Genomic DNA, 21,398 nt, shown 5'->3' with positions numbered 1-21,398 from the left:
CCAAACAATTTGAAAAGGTGGGGTGCCAATCAGTTCAATTGTACCAATGCTGGAAGGTGGCATACGATGGTAAGCTCTTTGGAAAGGTACCTAGCGTGGGCGAGATTTTGCGGGCAAGCGCGCAGGCCAGGTGGGGAACCTATTCGACATCTATGGGCTCCTGGACAAGAGACTCCAGGAGCATGATCAAGGCCCTTGTCTTTGGCGTGAAACAGCGCTTCCAAAGAAGCCAGTTGATCAGAGCAAACACTGATGAGTCCAGCTTCGAGCCAAAGAAAAAAACAAGAGAGAGAAAGCTCAAACTCCAGCTGAGAGACTCTCTCACCAGAGGGAAGACGTATGGTTGTAGCTCGCTGGATCTAGGCGACAAGTGTGGCATCGTTATCACGTTGGAATCGTTCTATAAAGCCTGTCTCCAACATGACCGTTGTTTCACTTGCAATCGACATGGTTACCTGGAAGAAACAGAAACTCAGGATATAAGCTACATTTCACTGCATTACCATCTCGGCGGCCTTCTCCTAGCACGCAGTACGAATTCACGAAAAGCTTCAGTTTTCCTTCAGTTTTGGCCGGATCAACGTCGGAAAAAGTCAATTGAGTCTCGGAAGAGCTCCTTTGGACGAAAAAAGAAGTCAGAGAGAACTATGAGAAAAAAAAAACCAACATCAAGGATTGCCCTTTTTCTTCTTCCAACACTGCGAATTCGCTGCAAAACATTCTGCCAGGATCATCGAGGCTGTCACAGACTTGCAGAAACGTACTGACTCAGTTAACTATAAAGCTAGATTGTAGCCAAAAGCATACGGAGACACTTGTCCTCAAAGAAGGCAAAATGCAAGAGAATTATACAAGTTGTAAAATGGACAAAGGTATCGAAAGCTAAGTATCTGCGAAGATAAGATATAGAACTTGGTGAGGTCCATTGATGTAGATGGAGTTGGAGACGAAGGTCATATGGAGTGGCAAGAAATAGCAAGTTGGTGCTAATTGAACTGAAGATGAAACGGGAAGAAAACTAAAAATTTTAGAAGCTTGACCTTATGTCTTGATTGTCCAGACTCCAGAAATCATCACAGTCCCTTTTATCATTGCTAGCAGCTCTCATCAGAAAAAAGAATTACAGCACAAGTGAACAATCAATGCAAAGGTCTTTATCTTGCGTCACAGCTCACCATGGATCTATGCAAAGGTTACCGCAAAAGCTAGGCACAGAACATTATGCTCCCTGGCTTTTCCTCAAATGGAAATCTCTAACAGATAGATGAATCATGCCATAGATGCTTTGCTATGGTAAACTTTCTTTGCAATGGAGCACAAAAAAGTATAATTCTTAAATCTCATCTCCAGTTAAGTCTTTGATGGGATAAGTGTCCTCATTAATTGACTTGTTCTTACTTTGTAAGAGAAGAAGAATATATTTGATTACAAACGAATTAGAAATATTCCTGTTAATATATTTATTAATCCAATTGATACTAACATTAAAAAACTAAAAAGTGTTTAGAGCTGATACAAATTAGATGATTTTCAGCTGATTATGTGGATTGCAAGTCAGACAGTGATCCTGGGCGAATTCCACACTTCTGGCCTCTAGATCCAACACAGCTTGGAGCAAGAAATAGAAAAAGAGAGAAAGCTCAAACTCCAACTGAAGGACTCACAGAAGGACTGAAGGTTGAGAACGAAATGAAGGGCTGAAACTCCAACTGAGGAACTGAAGTCTCAACCTTACCGCTTCCTCTTTATCGATCCTTACGTTTGGAGTGTGGAAGATTTCGAGGTCATGGTAAAAAATGCACGATAGTAACAAATGATCAGACTAAAGTTTTGCACATAAATTCTTTCATGCTGTAAGTATTTTTCTTGCACATGTACATTGTCATTCTCAACGCATGCCCCTTTGCAATGTTTTCTTTTCGATGAACTTAGTTCCAAAGAAGTCGCTGTGGCAAGTGTGTTGCCATCGTAAGTTCTTTAAAATATAGTCTCCTACATTTCAGCGCTGAGAAGGTTTCCTGGAGCAAAAGATCATGAAAGAGATGTTGCTGGCTCTCGTGCTTCTCCAAACGATGCTGACGATCTCCTCATCGAGCCGCAACATCGCCGCTCCAGATCACACCATCGGCTCGGGAATCATCATGGTCGGCTCGCCGGATCTCGGAGACTATGGCCAGTTCCTCGTCTCTCCAGGCAAATTCATCAACAGGATCATGGTCTGGCGAGCAAAGTCTTGCATAAAATCGATAGCTCTCTGGTCGATCGATGGCTCCTTCATTCAAGTGGGAAGATCGAAGGAACGAGGACCGTTGCCGGTCCAGGAGTTTGAGTTCCAGCGTGGCGAGACCATCGTCTACCTCATGATGCACAGCAATCGTCAAAACGACTGGGGTAAGCGAGAAATCTCAAGCTCATATAACTTTTCCGCTGATCCTGTGGATCATTCCAGGGAATAGACTGGGCTGGATAGAGTTTCGAACAAACTTCAACCGATTCTTCTCTTGCGGAAATCTCCCGGGAGGCCTCACGCAGCAAATCACTCCTCCAGTCCACTCGGGCGTGATCGTCGGGGCCGCGTTTACAACAGGAGGAACTGGTGGAGACACCCACGACGTCAACTCTTTCGCCATCTTCTTCCTCAAGAACTGGAGCGCTGCCCAGCTCCAAGACGTGATCTACGCCAGCCCAGGATATCTCGAAACCATCCTCGAGACCCCAGATCCTCCATCGCGGTAAGCCGGTGTCAAGTCTAGCAAAGTCAAGCTCGCCCGAATTGTCACAGGCTTGAGAGGGAGGTGACTATCGAGTCAACGTGGACCGTGGACTCCCTCGGCGTTGACGATTTCATATGGACGACCACGCACACTCGTATTCCAACGGTGAGGATGTCCTCGCTTGACGGGATCCCGTACTGGACTTGGACGGACACGATTACGTCCTCGCTCCAGGATCGAAAGAGCACGACCTTGGTCTGGACGAGAGGATGGGATATTTGCATGGGCCCAATCTCCTTGTATCTGGGAAGAGGTATCACACTCACTAACTTCACTGGTTCTATGGTTATAAGCTTTAGCGATGGCGATTCTTTCGTTTATCCGACTAGTGGTCGCTATTCCGGCCAGCAGTTCTCGGGCTTTGGCTCAGTGTGCGCCGTGGATGCAGAAAGCCATGGATAGAATTCGATTCGATTGCAAAGAATGCGAGTTTTATTTGCGTGGAGTAAACTCTCTGGTCCTGTTGGTGACGAGTTATTGCAAATGAGAGAGAGAGAGAGATGGTGTGAAGATTTCTTCCTTGCGAGTCTCAGAAGTTTACCTCTGGGAAGCGGTATCAGCGTCTCCAGCAACGTTGTCAGATGACAAGGCATCGTCCAGCAGCGAATCGAAGTTGAGGGACCTGGTGATGAATCGATCGGCCAGGCTGAGGTGCCTCTCGGAAACCACCGTCTAGACACGCAAGAAAACGAAGAGATCCAGCGAAAAACCAATCGGAAAGAAGAGCCCACCTCTGCGATTGTGATCTTGCTGATCTCGGAGATTGTTCGCTGGATCCTTCCTTCCTCGATCGCTCCATCCTTCTCCGGTGGAGACCCAAGAGCACGAAGTCCCCCGCTGGGCAATCCCAGCCTCGACGATGGCATCCCGGCAGTCACTGGCGTGGATGGTTGCGTCGCCGCCACCACCGCTGGAGTGTTGGCCGGAGTCGGGCCAACGAGCATTCCGGGCGAAAGGCAGCCAAGGCGATGGAATCCAAAGAGAGGGCCTTTCGGCGCATCGCACTGGACTTGCTGGAGGAGGAGAGTTACCTGAGACCTCAAGAGATCCTCGCCAGCGCCTGGCGTCCCCGGCGTTCCTGGCGTTCCAGGGGAAGAACAATCACACAGCGGCGCTGCCGCGGGGAAGCGAGGAGCGAGGCCAGTGATCGGCGAGTCGCTGTTGGTGAGATCCGCGAGCACTCTCCGCCGCGGGCCCTTCTTGATCTTCGTCGCGCTGCTGCTACCGCCGCCGCAAGCCGGGGGCTTCCTCGCGAGCGCTGGAGTGGAGGAATCGCCTGCGTTTGCCTGGCGCGGGTGTGGATCCATGGAAGAGGAGAGTCGACGGCGTGCTTGGAATCGCGAATCGCAAGAGAAGCTAGCGCTAGAAACCTAGCTCCAAGATTTTGCCAGCGATGGAGCCTTGTTCTAAACGACCTAAAATCGAGGGACCGTTGGAATGGACCGTTGCTTCTAATCCACTTTTTTTACAAGATGTTCTACCCTAATAAATATTCTCCAGATAAAATTAATCTCATAAAATATTCGAGATTAATAATTACTCAACTTTTAGCCCTAAAATATTTAAACAACGCAGAATATTCGAATCGATTCGATATTGGTGGTAGAGTATGTACAGCTTAGAAGCTCAAAGCTCAAGCTATGGAGTGAGAAGTCTTCTTGATGCCAAGCTCGTGATTCGTTTCTTCTTTGTGTTCTTCGTGTTCTTCGCTTGGTTCTTTCCATCGCTCTCCTAGAACTATGCTGAATCCATAGCTCCTCCACTTTTCAGCCTCTCCATCCTGGCTTGCAATCCCGAGAGAGCACTGTCGTCCACCGCCACCACTGCCGTCGATACTTCTCCACTCTCGGCTGCTACTTCATGTTGTTGCTGTTGCTGCTGCTGGGAGACCAACACTTCCGAGCTATAGCCTCGGCTAAACGATGGGGAGGAGCCATTCGAGATCGTGATTGCCGCGGCGGTCGGAGAAGGAATGGAGCCGGCTCCAACAGCAGCCGTGGCCGCGGCCTGAATGCTTCGCATCCGTTCCCTGATGGCGTCCAAAGTTCCAGAGCTTGGAGTAGACACCGGTTGGATATCGCCTGGAAGTATGAAAGAAGACAAAGGTTTCTAGAATCAATAAAACGAGAAAGTGGGAGTACCTGACGGGAGGGGACTCTCGTAACTCTTTGGCGTGTTTATGAACACCATCTTTTTCAGCTCTGCTGTGTCTGATTCGGCTGGAGCTTCTACTTCCTCCCTGTAGTTGTAGTTTACGTTGTTATCCAGCCCAAGAGGCTGGACACGGCTGCTGATCGGCGCAACCGACGATACCATCTTTGGCGAGCTGTGGCTTGGAGGCGATGCCGGGGGTGGAGTGACCATAGCAATGCTTGTTGGTGCTCTTCCCGCGGCAACACTCTTCTCCATCTTGGCAAGAGAGAAATATACAAGGCTCAGAACTCGAGAGAACGAACGACAACATTCTTACCTGTGCTAAACCATTTCTTATGTACGTTCTAAACGCCTCGCTAGCATTTTGCAGCTGAGAGAAAATGTCCACCTGGACAGAGTAACAAGCGAGTTAGCGTTACCCCATATGAATTCGAAGGTTATACCTGAGGATATAACTGAGTTATACGATACAACTCGTACAACCCAATCGTGCACGTTTGCTTGTCTCCAATCTTCTTAAAAACCGCTGCTAACTCTTGCTGTGCAAACAAAAACGAAAGTACCGATCAGCGGATGAAACTGGAAAGAGAACGGGCTTCGCTGATGTAAGTTCTATTATGCACAGAGCTAGAGAAATTTACGTAGGATGTCGTGCACTCTCCTCGTGCAATCGCACTCTGCTTACTTTCAATTGTGCCTCAGCCGTATGACCAGCAGGAGAAGCCGGCCCATTTGACGATGAATCAACCCAATGTGTTTGGCCAGTTGGACCAGTTGGAGTGAGCATTCGCGCAGCCGCTAATGTCTGTAACAGATTGTAAGAAAACTATACAACAACCACAAGCAAGCTTACTTGGAGATTGAGATCAATATAAGCAAGAATGATAGGTTGAGGTTCTGTGTCGATTGGCACCATGGAAAGGTGACCCTTAATGGCTGTTCCACGAAGCTTTACTAGTTCGTGAAGAACAGTCTTCACCATCCGCAGAGGCTTATCATCGGCTCCGGCTCTGCAATGATAAAAGTTCGAACGAGAAAACTAAAAACATGTATACTACCGTCTCCGTATTTCCTCCATCCCTAGCTCTTGAAGATACTCATGAATACTTTGCAGTAGGCGATCAAGGTCCACCTCAAAAATAGTTGAGCCAAGGACCTGACAATCCAACTCAGTAAAGATATAAAATATTCGAGTATACCTTTGTCAATTTGATCAAGCATTTTACGACAAGATCTGAAAACTTTTGCCCTCTCGTAGCCGCTGCTTCTTCGGATGCTACACCAGGCCATCTAGATTCTAAAGGCCGTAGAAGACGTATCAACACAACGAATGCGGATGTGCGACCAGCATTTTCCTGCAGAGGCACACACAAGGTTAAATTCATGATGCTACAGCAACGACCATACCAGTATTTTGAGCATTAGAACATTTAGCGCTTTCAAGAGCTGGCTGCCGTCGTCCATTAATGGAACTCTTTCATCCAGTAACCACAGAAGAAGTTCTGTAATCAGACTATGCAAGGTTGCTTCTCTTACGCCGTGAGCAAGCTTTTTAAGTTGAAATGTCTAGGACAAAATAATAATGTTAGTACAGCACGTAGGACGCATGTGCAACATACCTGCATTAGCGTGTTTAACACGTATTTGCAAGACCTTGAGGAGGCACCACCAAGTCCCATGTTGAACGTCGTAGTTACTTTCAACGTTAAAATTCGCACAAGACGATCTGCGTCTTTTGCAAAATCATCTGTCAAGCTGCTTTCCATATCGGCAGCCATTTGACTTAGCTCGTGGCAAATGAGCTTCATCCCTTCCACAACCTGAGCAAACCATGCGTGTACTTATAAGTTAACATTCATTGAAGACTTACCTGCTCTGGTGATGAACCAAATTCTATCGTGTCCAGAGCCTCGCTCCAATCTGAAGGACCAGCGGGCGAGGCGGATGCCAATTCGAAGTGTTCGTTACCCCTACAACAACAGAAATGTCAATAAATGAGAATATTTTCTTGCTGACCTTAGAAGTACAGGTGGTGCAGTGATGGGTCTTGACGTGCCCTCCCCACTTTGTTCAACAGCATCGTTCCTGAACGGAAAATGTGAGCAGGCGCACATTAAAAAGTATAAAGGTATACCCATTCTCACGAACTGAACGCCGTAAGGCAGCCCTTGTTTCTCCCGGTTTTCCCTCTCTCCTCTTGTCCATTTCACGGGCCTTCCACTTGAACTTATCATCAATCATGCTCTTCTGTGCGTCCGACAACTTTCCTAAATATCTCCAGACGTCATCGCCTACATGACACAAAAGATGAAACCTTCGAAAGCAAGCAAAGAATATGACACATACCCATTATTTTGTAGACAGTCGCAAGTGTTTGCAGTGCAGCCTTACGCAAATCGCCGTCCCGTTCAGTTGTCAAAGCAGCAACCGATTGCAGAGCCTTATTCGGACCCGCAATCTGCAAAAGAAACAATGAGTTAATAATACATCTAGCAGAAGACTATGGGCTTGCCTCTACGCCATAGCGATCAACCATAAAACCAATGTGATCGACACTTTCGATTCTAGTTCTGTTGTTCTTTGATCGAAGGCCCTCGCAAATGTACGTAAATAGCTTTGATGCAGGGTAGATGCAACAGATGAGTCTCATCAGCTCCCGCATCTTTTCCCGAACCTTTTCAATATTATGACCAGACTGCAGGAAACATGCTCAGCTAAACTCGCAAGCATAAATGTCAATTACCTTTTCAACAAGACAAGGTAAGAAAATTGTAGCCTCAAATTCTGTTAGTGCATAGCCTTCATTTTTTAAAGCCTCCACCAATTCTGGCAGAAAGTCTAGCACCTGAAAACTACATTTACCCAAGATAAAAGAAGTCTTAAGATAAAATTACCTTCAGAAGGCACGTAGTATTGGATTCACAAAAACGTAAAACAATCCAGCGAAGAAGTATATCTGAAATTTCTGCAATATCCTTAGTGTGCGTAGGAATTGCCTGCGGGAAGCAGGATTATTAGAATTGTAAGAAAATAAAACACAATTTCACACCTTTTGCAGAAGCTCCAGCCCATCAACTTGCTTCTTAAAATCCGGACTCAGTAATCTTCGATGGAGATCCTCCCTGAAGTATTTCATAACGTCCGCCTGCTTGTTAAAGAGTAACATAAAAATAATATCGATGCATAAGATACGGCATACCTCAACTTCAAGTATTTGTTCTGGCCTAGGCTCCTCAAATTTATACTTGCGAGGAATTGACCGCTCGCGCTCTTCCTGCAGGAGGCTTTGTCAAATTACAAAGGATTTCGGGCAGTAAAAGGTTTCACACCTTATTCGAGTCTCTCATGTTGAAAAGTGCCTGGCCCTGTACAGCAGCATCTTGTGCAGCGATTGCTGCAGCTTGCTTTGAAACTTTTCCAACAGTTTTCTGATTCCCCGTCAAAAGCAAGACATTAAAGTATTACGGCCAGCAAAAAGTACTTACTGTTCCCCTTGGAGGAGCTTTAGCGGCAGGACGTTCTGGACCGTTACTAGTTTGTTTTCCAGTCTTTGGAAGATTGCCTTTCGACCCCGCTCTGTCCTCGGAGGCATCTGCGTATCGAGGTTAGCGTGAGAATAATTATAGAGAGATATACGTACCGATTGCTCCGGGTGATCTTTGCTTTTCTAAGATTGGAAGGACCGCCGCGAGAGCAGAACCATGCAACTCTCTTGATGCTTTATTGATCTGCCAAGAGTTATCAGGAAATGCACAAGCCAAATATACAGAACAAGTTACCGCGTCAAAACCACAAACTCGAAGTAGCTCCTGTAAGGCTGCGTCTGCTGCTTTACGAACTTCTACAGATTTATCCTGATCAAAATGCACTTTCAAACAGCTCGGCAGTGCACAAAAGGAAATACAAACCTGTAGTCCTACGGAGATTGGCTTCAAAAGATGGGTCAGCTCGGAACAGCTGACACATTTTGTCAACTGTTTTGTCACCCAATCGAACAAATCTTTTCGGCCATCAGCACATAGCTTAGCATCTATCAGAGCAGGAACAATGTATGGTAGCTGAAAATGTACGTTGTTAGAAACATAAAGATTGAAGCAAAGAATCGTACCATTTTATCAAGCTGCAAAACCTCGGCCCATCCATCCAGCGTCTTGATAACTGCTTCTCGCATAAGTTTTTTATTGTCTCCTAGACATTTTAGAACGTCCGCGAGAACACCCTGCACCAGCGGAAAAATTGTCGTCTCTATAACAAAACAAAGCACATAACCAACCTTACTGTTTTTGTCAACAGCAGGACCCATTGCTGCAGCTAGACTTCCAAGAGTCGAAAGTGTCATCATCACAAGGTTTTTGTTTGAATCATTCAACCGTCCTTTCAAAGCTCCAAATAATTCTCCTGAAAACTAGAAATTAGCGAATATCATGAAAGTCAGCAAAAATTACCTGTCCCCGTCGCTTGGATTCTCTTGTTCGCCTCCTCAATTATCCGGTTTACAGTTTCTATGGACTCCTGCCGAATCTTCCATTCCGGACTTCCAAGGTTTTTCATCAAAGTTACTGACAATTTCCCGCTGACATCTTCACGCGGTAAACCATCACCTCCAGCAACAGGAGCTCCGTCATCAGCGCCCCGGACTGTTCTTTTCGGGGCAGCGGGACCCTGAAACATTTACGACACCAATGAAGAAATCGTGAAGGGTCTGTACTACCTCATAGGGATTTTTCTCATATTCGGTATCCAAAGCACTTTGAAGAGCAGGTTTCACATCCGTCAAAAAATTCTTCAAGCCTGAAACAGAACTTAAAAACGTAAGCTTTATATTCAACATCATTATCTGAAAAACCTGGCCCAACAAACTTGTGAAGAACCCCAATAAGCTTGATAGTTGCATTCCTTGTGGCAGGTGCACTAGACTGCAATCCCACATCTTTGCAAAATTCTAGCAAGTCCTGCATCACAAGTCGAGCATCAATACCATATCCACAAACTGAAGCAACAGTTACCTTCAACTTAATATGGCTAATGCCGAAGTCCTCGATGCCAGTAATCATCCATGACAATCCCTCGCTGAGAACTTTGGGATTTCTGTGTTCTTTCATAATCTTATACATCTGCAAGCGCCCCTGGATAAATAACATCAAAAAAATCAATAACAGATACCTTATCAAATACAAAATTTGGTCCCGCGACTTCACAAAATACGGTAAGGCACCTAGTAGCTTGAGCTCGTGTTTTGATATCCGACGATCTTTCAGCCAATCCTGACGATCCGAGGCCTCAGTTCGGACTTCAACAGATAACAAACTCCGTCTTACCAGGTAAACAGAGCATAACTGCTTTCTTGGAAAAACTTGTTGCTCTCTCTGCTATATGGCACACAACTTCAATAACTTTCTGCTGAACCTGAAAGAAACACGTTTGTGTAAAGAGTTTTTGAACAGTAAGGAAATACCTGGACATTTTTCTCAGCCCAGCCAGGAAGTACGGAAAGGAGTCGCACTAGAATTTCACTGTCTTTGTTGATCTCAGGTAACCCCTCCACAGTTTCTTTAAGGGAAGTCATAGCTAAAAAAGAACAGGCTCAGAATATACAGAAATATAGTCAACGAAATCCAAACCTTCTAGGCGTTCCTTCCAGACAGCGCTTTTTAAGTTCTCAATTATTTCTGGCTGCACAATACTTCCGACTCTCGACTCAATCTCCTCTAGAGACATTTCGCCGACTTCAATATCGTCGTTTGCTTCCACTGTAGCATCTCCCTTTTTCGAGACAGTTACCTTCGTTGACCCAGTCTTTTTCACACTCTAGCACAAGACAAGTAGTTTATGTTAGCTTCTACTCAACAAAATCACGTAATCGGTGATACCTGGGTTGGAGCAGTAGGCTTTTTGCCAGACAACAAACTCGCAGCGGACTTTTTCACAACTGCTTCCGAATTCTAAAATCACGTGTGAGAAATTAAGTCGCAATTTTAAGTAAACACTTACTTCATCTGTGCTCCTGGCCACGACTATAGGAAAGAATAAGTGTTAAGTTGCCACAAAATATCTAAGCAGTGCTACCTGAAGTGGAGCTAGGCGTAGAAGTGTTCGAACCGGGGCCGGAACCAATCATTTCAGTCAGCTTCTTTCTTCTGACTTCATCAAGTTTTTCTAAAGAACGTTCAAGTGGCTTCATGCCCAAGTGCTGAAAGACGAGAGAAGGGACATTAGTCTCTAAACAAACGAGCGAACTGATTATCCCACTTTTGCAAAAGCAGCAAGTGCCGAAAACGCTGCATCCCGTACTTCTGGAGTCCCATCATTTAAGCTCTAGAGAAACCTTTTCAAGTAAAATATAGCATATTGCAGCGACCATAGTACCTCCATAAGAATGGGAACGTAATCTTTGTGTAACTTCATCACAGTGAGCTTGGTATTGTTCTCAATGCAGAATGTCACCCAGTTCAAACACGAAGACCGCACCGAAGGAACCTTATTCTTTGTAGCCACTCTGACATCTGGTATTCTAAGGTCAGTGTTCGTGAAATTTAATTCAAGGTCTGGCTCACCTTCGATTACATCCGCGAGAGCCACACAACCACCTGTGTGCATGCTTTGAAGAGTTTGCATCAATGCATCGACCACCAATTGTTTTTTCTCTTTAAGCTTGTCCTGTTCATCCAAAAAAAAACACGAAAGAAGCGCAAAAAAGGATCAGCACAACCGCTACAACGATGGACTTCGAAAGTCCTTTACTAACATCGTTACCAGCAAAACAGGAAGCAGAATTCTTGAGCAAACAGTGAAGTCCTTACGGAGACCTGAAGCAAGATTTCCAGCTGCTTGAATAGCCTCCACAGCAACCGCAATATTTACATCCGTTATAAGCTGAAAACCATTGTCAGATAACATCAGGCAACTTACACAATCTGTTACCTTTTTTAAAGTACGGCAAATTTCTGTGTAATCGCCGGCAGCAAGTCTTTTTGCAGACGCAAGCTTAGTTAGTTCGGCAACTGCATCGCGCCTCTCAGACCACTTTGCAGCTTTCTGAAAAGGAGGAACATGCATTATCACCTAGGCCATTATTCAGCTTGCTTACCACTCCATCCCAAAATGATGACTTTCCCAGTGGAGTTAAAATGTCGACAGGGTCGACCAGATCATATTCGTCTATATCTTGCACTCCTGTATAACATGCATCGCACTTGTAAGCAGCAAACAAACGTTTTTTCAATTACCAGTAGGGGACGCTTCATCTGCTGGCGGGGCACCCGGCGATTCTATTGCTGCCTCTTGTTCAACCTCTCTCGTCTGCTCGGATCTGGTGTAGACGAGATAATCTTGAGTCTCAGGTTTCAAACGAGATAACGTAATACCTTATTTTGCGCGTCGGTTTTGAGACGCCTGTTACGTTGTCCATCTCGGCCTCTATCTCTTTTTTCTGCGACTTAAGTATTAGAAACTACAACAGAGGAGATTGATTACCATTGTATCTCGCATTTTCTCAAAGAGAATGGATTTGACGGAGTCTTTTCCTATCCACCGGCATAACTCTATTGTTAGTCCCTTGGCCGAAGCTCTTACATTCTGGTCTTGATGATCAAAAAGTTCAGGGAGAATTCTAAGTATCCTTTTCGGAGGAATTATCTTAGTCCCAAATTCACTGCATTCAAGAAAGCAGATGGTTCAAGAAAAAACCTCTATTACGAAAAGGAATGCTGCCATCACCAACCTGAGAGCTTGATACATAACATCAATCGCTGGCACAACAGCCTTCGCTACCTTGTTCTTAATAGCTTTTTCCATCGTATCCTGAAAGGAAAAAAAAAATGATGACAACCAAACCTGCAGAGAGAGAACTAGAACCAACCAGGAAAACATCCGATGCTTCAAGCTCCACCCACAACATGAATGCCGCTTGTGCCTTTTCAATGGTTTTCGGACGGCCAGTGAGGCACTTGGCCGCAATAGAATCGCAAACCTCTTTAGCATACCTGGGTGACGAGAAGAATTTCCAAACCTGAAAGGCCAAGGAAGAGAAAAACAAAAGCAGTACCTAGAAACATCAGCGTCGGCAGCTCTCAGAAAACCTATCAAAGCATCCAACGCCTTTTCTTGTACCGCAGCATTCGAATCGGCCACACTCTTTTTAAATAAGGGCCCTGGAATCACGAAAACTTACTGTTGAGCAACCCAAATGTGCGTGGGAGAAGAACTAGAACTCACCGAATTCCCGCAGCCGTGGATCCTTAGGATCCATAATGCTGTCACACACGCCCGCAAGATCGATGCACCCATCGTTCCTAACCTTCCAATTCTTGTGCGTCAATCTGTCCTCCCACGGCAGCTTCTTCGCCTCCTTGAGGAGCTTCTCGTCCTCCGACATTGCCGTAGATCTTCCTCACATCCACCTCAAAACCCTTTCTCCAGAGCTCCGGCAGCCGGATCGCCGGAAGAAACCAGCTTATCGACTGCCGAATTCGCTGCGCTCCAAGGATCTTGTGCGATGCGCCTGGATCGATGGCGCCTGCCTGCCTCGCCTGCCGGATCCTGGAACCCTAGGACGCAATAAAAGAGAGGGAAAAGAATGGAGGCCGGCCCAACACACACAAACGTTAGCCTAGCATTAGAAATGCCGAAATCTAATGACCTTGTTCTTCCCAGGCGGTGCACAGCCGTCGATGCACCGCATCCGACGCTCCAGATCGTGTCACGGCCCTCGGCGGTGCCATTTGGGCCACAAGCATTTGGTGGCCGCACTGGTTGTACGGAGTGGCCCATCGAGATACTTTATTCTTTTGTTCTTGCTATGAGAGGCCATGGAAATCGCAAACGCTGGCGTGTAGTTTTCTCGATCACGACCAATAGCTAAGGGGATTTCGCTTTCACTGAAGAACAAGAGCTAATTTTTCTTGGTGGGTCGACTGTCGATCTCTTCGGGAAAACGATGATGGTGGTGTTTGATCCAGGCAGCCTTACTGGCAATCCCCAACTCCAGCAAGCCCTCGCCCGAATGGAGCAAGATCGATCAATCGACTACACGGACTACGCAAAACTCCTCAAGCAGTGTGGAGATTCCAAATCCCTCGAGGACGGAAGGCTCGTCCACACGCACATCCAAACCAATGGCCACGTCCACAACAGATTTCTCACGAACCACATCATCCACATGTACGGAAGATGCGGCAGTGTGGAAGACGCTCGCAACGTCTTTGATTCCATGTCTGCCCCAAACGCACATTCCTGGAATATCATGATCACGGCATATGCCCAGAACGGGCATCTTAACGAGGCGAGATGCCTCTTCGCCCAGATGCCCGACTTGGATGTTGTCACATGGAACGGAATGATCACGGCCTATTCTCAGAACGGGCATCCCAGAGATGCCCTTGGGATCTACTTCACCATGAACTTGGAGGGTCTCCGGCCCAACAAGGTGACACTCATCACCATTCTAAACGCGTGCTCCAAGCTCGGGGATTGGGACCAGGGCAGGATCCTCCACGACCAGATCGTCACCACCGGGTACCTCGCTGACGTCATGGTCGCGACTGCGCTGCTCGACATGCACGGAAAATGCGGCCGTACAGAGTACGCGAGGCGTGTGTTTGATTCGATGCCGGGCAAGAACGAGGTATCTTGGAGCGCCATGATATCGGCATATGCCGTGAACGGGCATATGCTCCAGGCTGGGAATCTTTTCCGTGCGCTGCCCGAGTGGAACGTGGTGGCGGCCACGGCCATGGTCCAGGGATATGCCCTGAAAGGGAATCTCGACACGGCCAAGGGAATGTTCGACGAGATGCCGTGGAGGAACGCTGTCTCGTGGAATGCCCTCATGGCGGGATATGCCCAGAATGGGCAGGGCGACGCGGCCGTCGATCTATTCCGGCGCATGGATCTGGACGGCGCACAGCCGTGTACGGTATCGGCCGTCATCGCCGTGGATGCGTGCACGGCCACGGGCGCCATGGCCCAGGGCCGTGCCGTACATTGGAGCCTCCGCGAGTGTGGGATGGACGCCGACGTAGCGGTCGCGAATTCTCTCGTGAATTTCTTCGTGCGCTGCGGCCGGATCGGCGAGGCGATGGGGATTTTCGGGGGAATCCGGCGCAAGAATGTGGTATCGTGGACGGGCGTGATGATCGCCTTCGCGCAGCAGGGCGATGTCGATGAGGCGATGCGCGTCTTCTTCGTGATGCAAGCCGAGGGAGTGGAAGCGGACGAGATCGCGTTCATGATAATCCTGGGCGCTTGCAGCCACAGCGGCGTTCTAGAGGATGGAATCCACTGCTTCACCTCCCTGGTCCAGGATTACAAGATCCGGCCGGAGCTGGATCACTACCTGTGCATGATCGATCTTCTGGGGCGATCGGGGCTGCTGTTCGAGGCAGAGGATCTCATCAACACGATGCCGTTCGAGCCCGACGCGGTGGCGTGGAGGATCCTGCTCAATGCGTGCCAGATGCATGGGAAATCCGAGGATGGAGCCGCGGCGGCGATGGAGCTCTTTGGCATCAATGGCAAGGAGCGAAGCTCCTCGCCATACGTGATGATTTCAAATATGTGGAGGAAGAAGTCCAAGAAACCCTAGCGCGCTGGCGATGGCGATGGCGATGGCGGAGGAAGATTTTGGCGACGCGGAGCTCTGGGCCGCGATCGACAGCGCCGCTGCTGCGAGGTATGGCGGGGACAGATCGATCGTTGTTTCTTCTCGATTCCAGCAGCAGCAATCTCCTCCCGCTCGGCGGCATCCACTCGTGGAACTCCCGCCCTCTCCGCAGCAGCAGCCGGGGCTAGGACTAGGCTACATTGTGCCGCGCATGGCTGCTAGATCCGACGCCATCGCCCCTCCCTCTCTCAAGCGCCAGCAGTCGCATTTTCCCGATGGCCACATTCCAGTCAGGCAAAAGCAAAGCTCGTATCTTGGGAGTATCGTGGCTCGCGACGCTGGGCGTCCAAGCTCCTCCTGGACGAATCAAAACGAGAACCAGCAACCCAGCACTACCAATCACAACGTTTCGCCGTGGATGCCGCAGCAGGAGATCCCTTCTTCGACTGTTTTTCGGCAGCTCCAGGACGCAGCCATGGCGGTAACCATGATTTCTTCTTTCTGTGACTTCCTTACCAGCTTTTTTCTCTTTTCTTTTCGGCTAGATCTTGGAGAAGGGAGACTATCTCATGATGCAAGGGAAGCCATTCATTCGAAAGTCTGGTCAGTTTTTTTCTTTCGCGTCTTGAACCGAAGCAAGGATTTAATCTCTCGTTTATGCGTGTGTGCCAGGATGGAGGAAGATCGCTTTCTTTTTTAGCATTTCTTTCGAGATCAAGGAGAGGAAAATCGAGTATGATCAAAACACAAATGTTCTTCGTGCCGAGTTTGTGGTCAGAGCGTCTATGCAGTACGTATGCCCGTTTTTCTTCCTTTGCTATAGTATGTACGAGACACTTGCAGATCCGGGAGGTTTTCTGACGGGTGGGGGTCTTGCGACTTGAGAGAGAAGAGATTCTCTAAACCAAACCATGATATTCCAAGCACGGCAGAAACAAGAGCCAAGACTAGAGCTTGCCAGGTTCTCCTCTGAAATTTTCTCTATGTTGTGATTTATTGACTTGACATCGCTGTGATCAGGATCTACTCGGCATTGGCGAATACAAGTCTGGTGGAAACATTTAGCCTTCAGGTTGGTTCTACGACACAACTCTGCCTAAGCGTATAACTCTTTAGCCAGCCTTGGCGTTGCAGAAACCATGAGATTTTTGTTTCTGCGTGTCGCTCCGCCCGTTGACTCGCCCATATCAACCTCTCGTCCTTCGAGAGTTGCCAGATCAAACGCCTGAATCACAGTGGCGACTGAGAGCGGAAGCATCCTCATGGCCATCAGGTATCCAGCACAGGTCCTCCTTCCCGCACCAAATGGCAGCAACGAGAAGTCATCTCCAGTGAGCTTGACATCTCGCTCCAAGAATCTCTCGGGCACAAACTCCAGTGGCCTGTCCCAGGTTGACGGGTCCCGGCCGATGGCCCACGCGTTGACGAAGATGGTGGATTTAGCAGGAATGTCGTACTCGCCGATCTTAGAAGCAGCGGGATTGTGGTGAGGGAGCAGCAGTGGGAGTGGCGGGTGCAACCTCAAGCTCTCCTTGATAACAGCGTGAAGATAAGGCAGGCTTGGAAGGTCGGATTCTTGGACGAGCCGAGATGAACCGACGACTTGGTCGATCTCCTTCTGAGCCCTGGACAGGATAGCAGGATGGCGAACTAGCTCGGCCAGTGTAAAGTCGATGGAGGTTTGGGACGTGTTTATTCCGGCAATGAAGAAATCCTGGCAGAAGAGAAGAACCAAGATCAGGCTCGAGCAAGGAAGGAACAAGACTTACGCTGAGAAGCCCGATCGTCTGGATGTGGGTGAGAGCATCCTCCCCATTGAGATTGACGAGCACGTCGACAAAGTCCTCGACTTCCCGCGACGAGCTCTTGTGGTGCGCGATGATCTTCTCCATCAGGCTCTTGATCGGCGGCATCACCACGTACTTGAACTTGCGCTCCAGGCCTTGAACGTCCAAGCGCCTGAGGAACGGGAAGAGGTCCCCGAGGTTGACATTCAAGAGCTCTTCGCCAGCCTTCTCGAAGATCCCATTGAGCGACCGTGCATCGATTCCCAGGCTCTTATCATCGGTGCCGACGAGAAGGTTGACGACGCCTTGGACAACAGCGGCATTGGTGGCAGCAGTGAGATCTACGACTTCCGGCCCCTCGTCCAAGATGTTCTTGATCATCGCCTTCACCTCCCGGTGCCGGACGGAAGCGGTGGTGTTGAGCTTGGAGGGCGTGAAGAGATGCGTGGCCGAGACTCGCCTCATGAGCTTCCAGGTCTCCCCGTAAGGCGCGACGCCGAGATCATTGTAGTCGAAGCTGATCTGCCGGAGGTTGCCAAGGTCTGGCCGGGACGCAAACTCCAAGTCGCGGGACTTGAGCACCTCTCTCGCGGCCGCGGCACTGTTGATGGCGACGGTGGGAACCATTCCGAGCTTGAAGTAGACGACGGGGCCATACTTTCGGCCGAGCTCCGCGAAGAAGATGGGGAGAGGCTCCTTGACGATGAAGAGGGAGCCGACGATCGGCCAGGGGAATGGTCCTGGAGGAAGCTTGAGACGCGCTCGAAGATTGCGAGACCACCAGAGGAGGATGAGCAGTGCTAGCGCTAAGAACCAAGCGCCTTCCATGAGAGTATACAGTGTTCTAAGGCTCCAAAGGGGTTTTTTTATCTCCTTCTCTTTCGTCTTCTTTGGACTAGACTCCAGTGGAATCGAATCTTCATTGTTTTAGTTTGGCACTCGACTATCAAGCTACACTATCAAAGGTGGAGCTTGTTCATGACTTCTTGCTCCAAGCAAACGTAAGCAATCACATCACCCTCTCTTCGAGCTGGGAAGTAGTAAACTTTGCCATCTTCGATCACGGGAAAGATGGCCACTCCGCAAGCTCTGCCGAATCCAAAGTCCTGGAAAACCGGGAAGTAGAAGGAGCTCCCGACATTCACATCCTTGTCGAGTGACAATCTTGGCATCACTGTAAACTCGCCACCGCGAGAAGATCCAACCAACTTGCAGTAGAAACTCACCTCCTCCTCGTCACTGCTCTGGATGATCTTCTCCTTGACAAGCCGAGCTCCTCGCTCCAATCCTTTGTGGGAGAGTAGCTCCCCAGCGCTGGTGGAGGTCCTAGCCATCATGGCCGCCTCGCCAACGTAGCCCGCCGGGAGAGCTTTGACTTTCCCGCGGCAGTTGACCGCGAAGAACAGTGCCGTTGACTCGCGGTCGTGGAGTTGCCTCGCGCGGCAGATCTCCCTCCAGATGTGGGCGGTGAGGAGCTGGAAGGTGGTGAGCCCGGGATTCTCCCGCTTGAGCGATCCAATCTCCTCCTTTGCGAAAGAGAAGCATTTCATGGCGGTGGTGGAGCTTGCATCGTTGCTGTGAGAGGCGGAGAAGTTGCGAACGACGTCCGAGTTCTTCCACAGCATGAAATCCGGTGGGAGCTCGATCTCCAGCTTCTCGTCGCGCGGGAGAATCGCGATGGTGGATGGAGTTTCCATGACCACCGGCTCCAGCGACGGGGATTCGCCGCGGCTTATCTCGGACCACGACTTGACGAAGTGCCATGCTCCGGTTCCATCCAGGACTTGGTGATTGAACTTCACGGAGATGCAAATCCCACCGCATGCGAATCTCGTCACCTTGCATCACAGGAGAGGAGAAATCGTTTCCATACTTTTGTGAATGCTTGCTTGCTTACCTGTGTGATGAAGAGAGGATGATCCAAAGTCCATGGCCACTTGAGAAGATGATCTCCAGTTTGTGCCAGATCCAGGAGAATTCTCAGCGGGATTCCCACATAGTGGCCATTCACCTCGTTCTTTGCAAGCTCGTCAAGAGAGACTCCCGCGACTGCCTCGATGAAGAGCACTCCTTTTCCATTGCAGACAAGCTCCATTCCACCGCCATCTTCCTTGACCAGCAATCTCCCAGCGATGGGATAAAACCCGGTGAGCGCCTTGCCGAGGGAATCCTTAAGCTTCGCTACAATGTCGTTGAAACAAGGAGGATCACCGACTGGATTCTTGAAGAAGAGAAAGCGAGTTCTGTAAGGCAGGAACCATGTCATATGCGAAAGAGCCGAGGGGATAAGCTTGGCAATAGGAGACTCGAGCTTCTCCCGTGGAGGAACCAAGCAAGTGTTCTTCACCACCACTTTGGAGTCGGTCAGCTTGGATTCCATCTCGTGGGCTTTTCCAAAACGATTACTGAAACTCTCTTTTAGCCTCGTATATCTCCCAGTGCCCACGTTTTGTTGGTGGATCGACACTGCTATTTCAACGTGTTCCTTTGTGACCGTCAGCTTTTTTGGCAAAAACGTTGGCGTGTAAAGAGATATGACAGTGACTCTATAACCAAGGATTGCGATGCCATGCAATGCTACCCTGGATTCTCCTCCCTGTCCACGTAGAGATTGAAGAGCAACACGTAAGGAGCATCACTCCCGGGATGCAGCTCCAGTAACTTCCTCGCAACTCGTCCACCCCGCTTGAAATCCCCATGAACTTTGCAAGCGGCCAGCAGCGCTTTCCACTGCATGATTCTCTCCGCGGCGTCATCGGGAGAGATCTTGTCCACCATTCTCTCGGCCTCCTCCAATCGCCCAGCTCGTCCCAGGAGATCGATCATGCAGCCCAAGTGCTCGCTCGAGGGGGTGATCCGGTAGTCGGCGATCATCGACGAGAGGTTGTAGACCGCGTCGTCGAGGCGACCAACGTGGCCGCAAGCCGCGATGGCGCTCACGAAGGTGATGCTGTTGGGCCTCTCCCCGGCTTGCTTGAGCGCGTTGAAGAGCTTGAGCGCTTCCATGGCGTGGCCGTGCTGCGCGTAGGCGGAGATCATCGTGTTCCAGCACAGGATGCTCTTCCCGGCAATGCCATCGAAAGTGGATCTCGCGAGGCCGAGAGCTCCACACTTCCTGTAAGTGGTGACGAGCGCCGTGCCGGTGATGACGCTCACGCGAATCCCACTGGCGAGGATCCGCGAGTGGAAGCTTTTCGCCATCTGCAAGCTCGAGGACGCCTCCAGCACGCTGACGAACGAGACCGCATCGTGTTTGATCCCATCCAGATCGAGCTCCCGGAAGAGTTGGAGCGCTTCTCTGTGATGCCCGTTCTGCGCATACGCAGCCATCATCGCAGTTCGCGACACCAAGTTCTTCGCTTCCAATCTCTCGAACGAGCGCCTGGCTCGATCGACGTGACCGCATTTGCCGAGAGCAAAGACGAGAGCCGAGACCACGGTTTCTGCCGAAGAAATCGAGCTCTCGCTTCCCTCGATTCGGGAGTGGAGAATCTCGCAGCAAAATCTATCCCCGAGACCAGCACAGGCCTCCAGAAGAACAGTAAAGGTGACACAATTTGGTTTCACTCCTTCCAAATCCATGCTCTTAAGGAGCTCCAGCGCTTCTTTGTAATGCCCTGTATGGGCAAATGCCGAGATCATAGCAGTCCACGAGACAACGTTCCTCTCTTTGATCCAACTAAACGCCGCGATGGCTCGATCGATTCTCTCAAGCTTCCCGTGCATATGTACAATCGCGGTGCCGACGAAAACATCGGATTCAAGCCCCGCCTCGATGATCCTCGCCTGGATCTCCATACCGTACTGCCCAAGCGCGCCGTCCGTACACGCCTCCACGATGGTGGTGAAGGCGTGCTTGTCGGGTCTCACGCCGCCGAGCTCCATCCACCGGAAGCACAGCACGGCGTCGCGGAACCTGGCGTTGGCGGCGAATGCCGCGGCCATGATCGTCCAGGAGACGACATTCCTGGCATGGATCGTCTGGAAAATGGCGCACGCGCTCGCGAGATCGCCCATCTTGCCATACATTGCCACCAGGAGGTTTGGGAGGAGTGTGTCGCGATGGAATCCGAGCTGCGCGAT

General features: G+C 49.4%; 7 protein-coding genes across 7 annotated transcripts; 3 read left to right on the top strand and 4 right to left on the bottom strand.

Moving 5' to 3' along the window:
- Positions 1–2,033: 2,033 nt before the first annotated feature.
- LOC9630730 lies at positions 2,034–3,176 on the top strand. The gene is made up of 3 exons (XM_002987654.1): positions 2,034–2,391; positions 2,450–2,732; positions 2,783–3,176. The coding sequence occupies exons 1-3, from the start codon at positions 2,034–2,036 to the stop codon at positions 3,174–3,176; spliced, it is 1,035 nt and encodes a 344-aa protein (XP_002987700.1).
- On the bottom strand, positions 2,870–4,194 carry LOC112341420. Its single transcript, XM_024661478.1, has 3 exons — positions 3,506–4,194; positions 3,316–3,446; positions 2,870–3,234 (listed from the first exon to the last, which is right to left on the bottom strand). The coding sequence occupies exons 1-3, from the start codon at positions 4,079–4,081 to the stop codon at positions 3,207–3,209; spliced, it is 735 nt and encodes a 244-aa protein (XP_024517246.1). The 5' UTR covers positions 4,082–4,194; the 3' UTR covers positions 2,870–3,206.
- A 141-nt stretch (positions 4,195–4,335) lies between these two features.
- LOC9663182 (protein MOR1) lies at positions 4,336–13,555 on the bottom strand. Its single transcript, XM_024661495.1, has 50 exons — positions 13,143–13,555; positions 12,973–13,078; positions 12,787–12,910; positions 12,649–12,728; positions 12,402–12,579; positions 12,293–12,357; positions 12,155–12,237; positions 12,016–12,101; positions 11,850–11,963; positions 11,682–11,801; positions 11,483–11,585; positions 11,295–11,431; positions 11,178–11,243; positions 10,995–11,118; positions 10,920–10,942; positions 10,799–10,870; positions 10,550–10,736; positions 10,384–10,496; positions 10,247–10,334; positions 10,092–10,192; positions 9,935–10,042; positions 9,775–9,880; positions 9,640–9,719; positions 9,374–9,590; positions 9,202–9,326; positions 9,037–9,147; positions 8,837–8,986; positions 8,708–8,782; positions 8,569–8,656; positions 8,414–8,520; positions 8,258–8,356; positions 8,128–8,202; positions 7,978–8,073; positions 7,823–7,924; positions 7,672–7,773; positions 7,441–7,623; positions 7,275–7,386; positions 7,063–7,219; positions 6,945–7,013; positions 6,799–6,898; positions 6,548–6,748; positions 6,336–6,494; positions 6,128–6,283; positions 5,987–6,084; positions 5,782–5,938; positions 5,614–5,733; positions 5,372–5,467; positions 5,245–5,316; positions 4,916–5,183; positions 4,336–4,855 (listed from the first exon to the last, which is right to left on the bottom strand). Exons 1-50 carry the CDS (start codon positions 13,300–13,302, stop codon positions 4,512–4,514), a joined length of 6,063 nt encoding a protein of 2,020 aa, XP_024517263.1. The 5' UTR covers positions 13,303–13,555; the 3' UTR covers positions 4,336–4,511.
- A 311-nt stretch (positions 13,556–13,866) lies between these two features.
- LOC112341433 (pentatricopeptide repeat-containing protein At2g21090-like) lies at positions 13,867–15,510 on the top strand. Its single transcript, XM_024661512.1, has one exon. The coding sequence runs from the start codon at positions 13,867–13,869 to the stop codon at positions 15,508–15,510; it is 1,644 nt and encodes a 547-aa protein (XP_024517280.1).
- Positions 15,511–15,520: 10 nt separating this feature from the next.
- Positions 15,521–16,681, top strand: LOC9630729. The gene is made up of 5 exons (XM_002987653.2): positions 15,521–16,009; positions 16,074–16,131; positions 16,201–16,318; positions 16,372–16,489; positions 16,549–16,681. The coding sequence occupies exons 1-5, from the start codon at positions 15,521–15,523 to the stop codon at positions 16,591–16,593; spliced, it is 828 nt and encodes a 275-aa protein (XP_002987699.2). The 3' UTR covers positions 16,594–16,681.
- On the bottom strand, positions 16,496–18,158 carry LOC9630728 (flavonoid 3'-monooxygenase). Its single transcript, XM_002987587.2, has 2 exons — positions 17,298–18,158; positions 16,496–17,242 (listed from the first exon to the last, which is right to left on the bottom strand). Exons 1-2 carry the CDS (start codon positions 18,141–18,143, stop codon positions 16,625–16,627), a joined length of 1,464 nt encoding a protein of 487 aa, XP_002987633.1. The 5' UTR covers positions 18,144–18,158; the 3' UTR covers positions 16,496–16,624.
- A 65-nt stretch (positions 18,159–18,223) lies between these two features.
- LOC112341432 lies at positions 18,224–21,332 on the bottom strand. The gene is made up of 3 exons (XM_024661511.1): positions 20,019–21,332; positions 19,213–19,911; positions 18,224–19,153 (listed from the first exon to the last, which is right to left on the bottom strand). Exons 1-3 carry the CDS (start codon positions 21,330–21,332, stop codon positions 18,275–18,277), a joined length of 2,892 nt encoding a protein of 963 aa, XP_024517279.1. The 3' UTR covers positions 18,224–18,274.
- Between the last annotated feature and the right edge of the window lie 66 nt (positions 21,333–21,398).

This window comes from Selaginella moellendorffii, unplaced genomic scaffold (assembly GCF_000143415.4).
Source record: "Selaginella moellendorffii unplaced genomic scaffold, v1.0 SELMOscaffold_83, whole genome shotgun sequence".
NCBI lineage: Eukaryota > Viridiplantae > Streptophyta > Lycopodiopsida > Selaginellales > Selaginellaceae > Selaginella > Selaginella moellendorffii.
Note: the sequence above shows the minus strand (reverse complement) of the source record. Positions and strands in the feature narration are given on the sequence as shown.

Coding starts and splice junctions, on each gene's coding strand:
- LOC112341432 (XM_024661511.1), bottom strand. CDS start 21,332: ATGGGCGATCTCGCGAGCGCGTGCGCCATTTTCCAGACGATCCATGCC. Junction 19,912..20,018: donor CGCTGCTGGCCGCTTGCAAA/GTTCATGGGGAT, acceptor CTACGTGGACAG/GGAGGAGAATCCAGGGTAGC. Junction 19,154..19,212: donor ATCCTCTCTTCATCACACAG/GTAAGCAAGCAA, acceptor CTGTGATGCAAG/GTGACGAGATTCGCATGCGG.
- LOC9663182 (XM_024661495.1), bottom strand. CDS start 13,302: ATGTCGGAGGACGAGAAGCTCCTCAAGGAGGCGAAGAAGCTGCCGTGG. Junction 10,335..10,383: donor GGGCTGAGAAAAATGTCCAG/GTATTTCCTTAC, acceptor TGTTTCTTTCAG/GTTCAGCAGAAAGTTATTGA. Junction 6,749..6,798: donor TTGGTTCATCACCAGAGCAG/GTAAGTCTTCAA, acceptor TGGTTTGCTCAG/GTTGTGGAAGGGATGAAGCT.
- LOC112341420 (XM_024661478.1), bottom strand. CDS start 4,081: ATGGATCCACACCCGCGCCAGGCAAACGCAGGCGATTCCTCCACTCCA. Junction 3,447..3,505: donor GCAAGATCACAATCGCAGAG/GTGGGCTCTTCT, acceptor TTGCGTGTCTAG/ACGGTGGTTTCCGAGAGGCA. Junction 3,235..3,315: donor GCTGATACCGCTTCCCAGAG/GTAAACTTCTGA, acceptor CGTCACCAACAG/GACCAGAGAGTTTACTCCAC.
- LOC112341433 (XM_024661512.1), top strand. CDS start 13,867: ATGGTGGTGTTTGATCCAGGCAGCCTTACTGGCAATCCCCAACTCCAG.
- LOC9630730 (XM_002987654.1), top strand. CDS start 2,034: ATGAAAGAGATGTTGCTGGCTCTCGTGCTTCTCCAAACGATGCTGACG. Junction 2,392..2,449: donor CAATCGTCAAAACGACTGGG/GTAAGCGAGAAA, acceptor GGATCATTCCAG/GGAATAGACTGGGCTGGATA. Junction 2,733..2,782: donor ACCCCAGATCCTCCATCGCG/GTAAGCCGGTGT, acceptor GAATTGTCACAG/GCTTGAGAGGGAGGTGACTA.
- LOC9630728 (XM_002987587.2), bottom strand. CDS start 18,143: ATGGAAGGCGCTTGGTTCTTAGCGCTAGCACTGCTCATCCTCCTCTGG. Junction 17,243..17,297: donor AGACGATCGGGCTTCTCAGC/GTAAGTCTTGTT, acceptor CTCTTCTGCCAG/GATTTCTTCATTGCCGGAAT.
- LOC9630729 (XM_002987653.2), top strand. CDS start 15,521: ATGGCGATGGCGATGGCGGAGGAAGATTTTGGCGACGCGGAGCTCTGG. Junction 16,319..16,371: donor GTGGTCAGAGCGTCTATGCA/GTACGTATGCCC, acceptor AGACACTTGCAG/ATCCGGGAGGTTTTCTGACG. Junction 16,490..16,548: donor CCAAGACTAGAGCTTGCCAG/GTTCTCCTCTGA, acceptor CGCTGTGATCAG/GATCTACTCGGCATTGGCGA.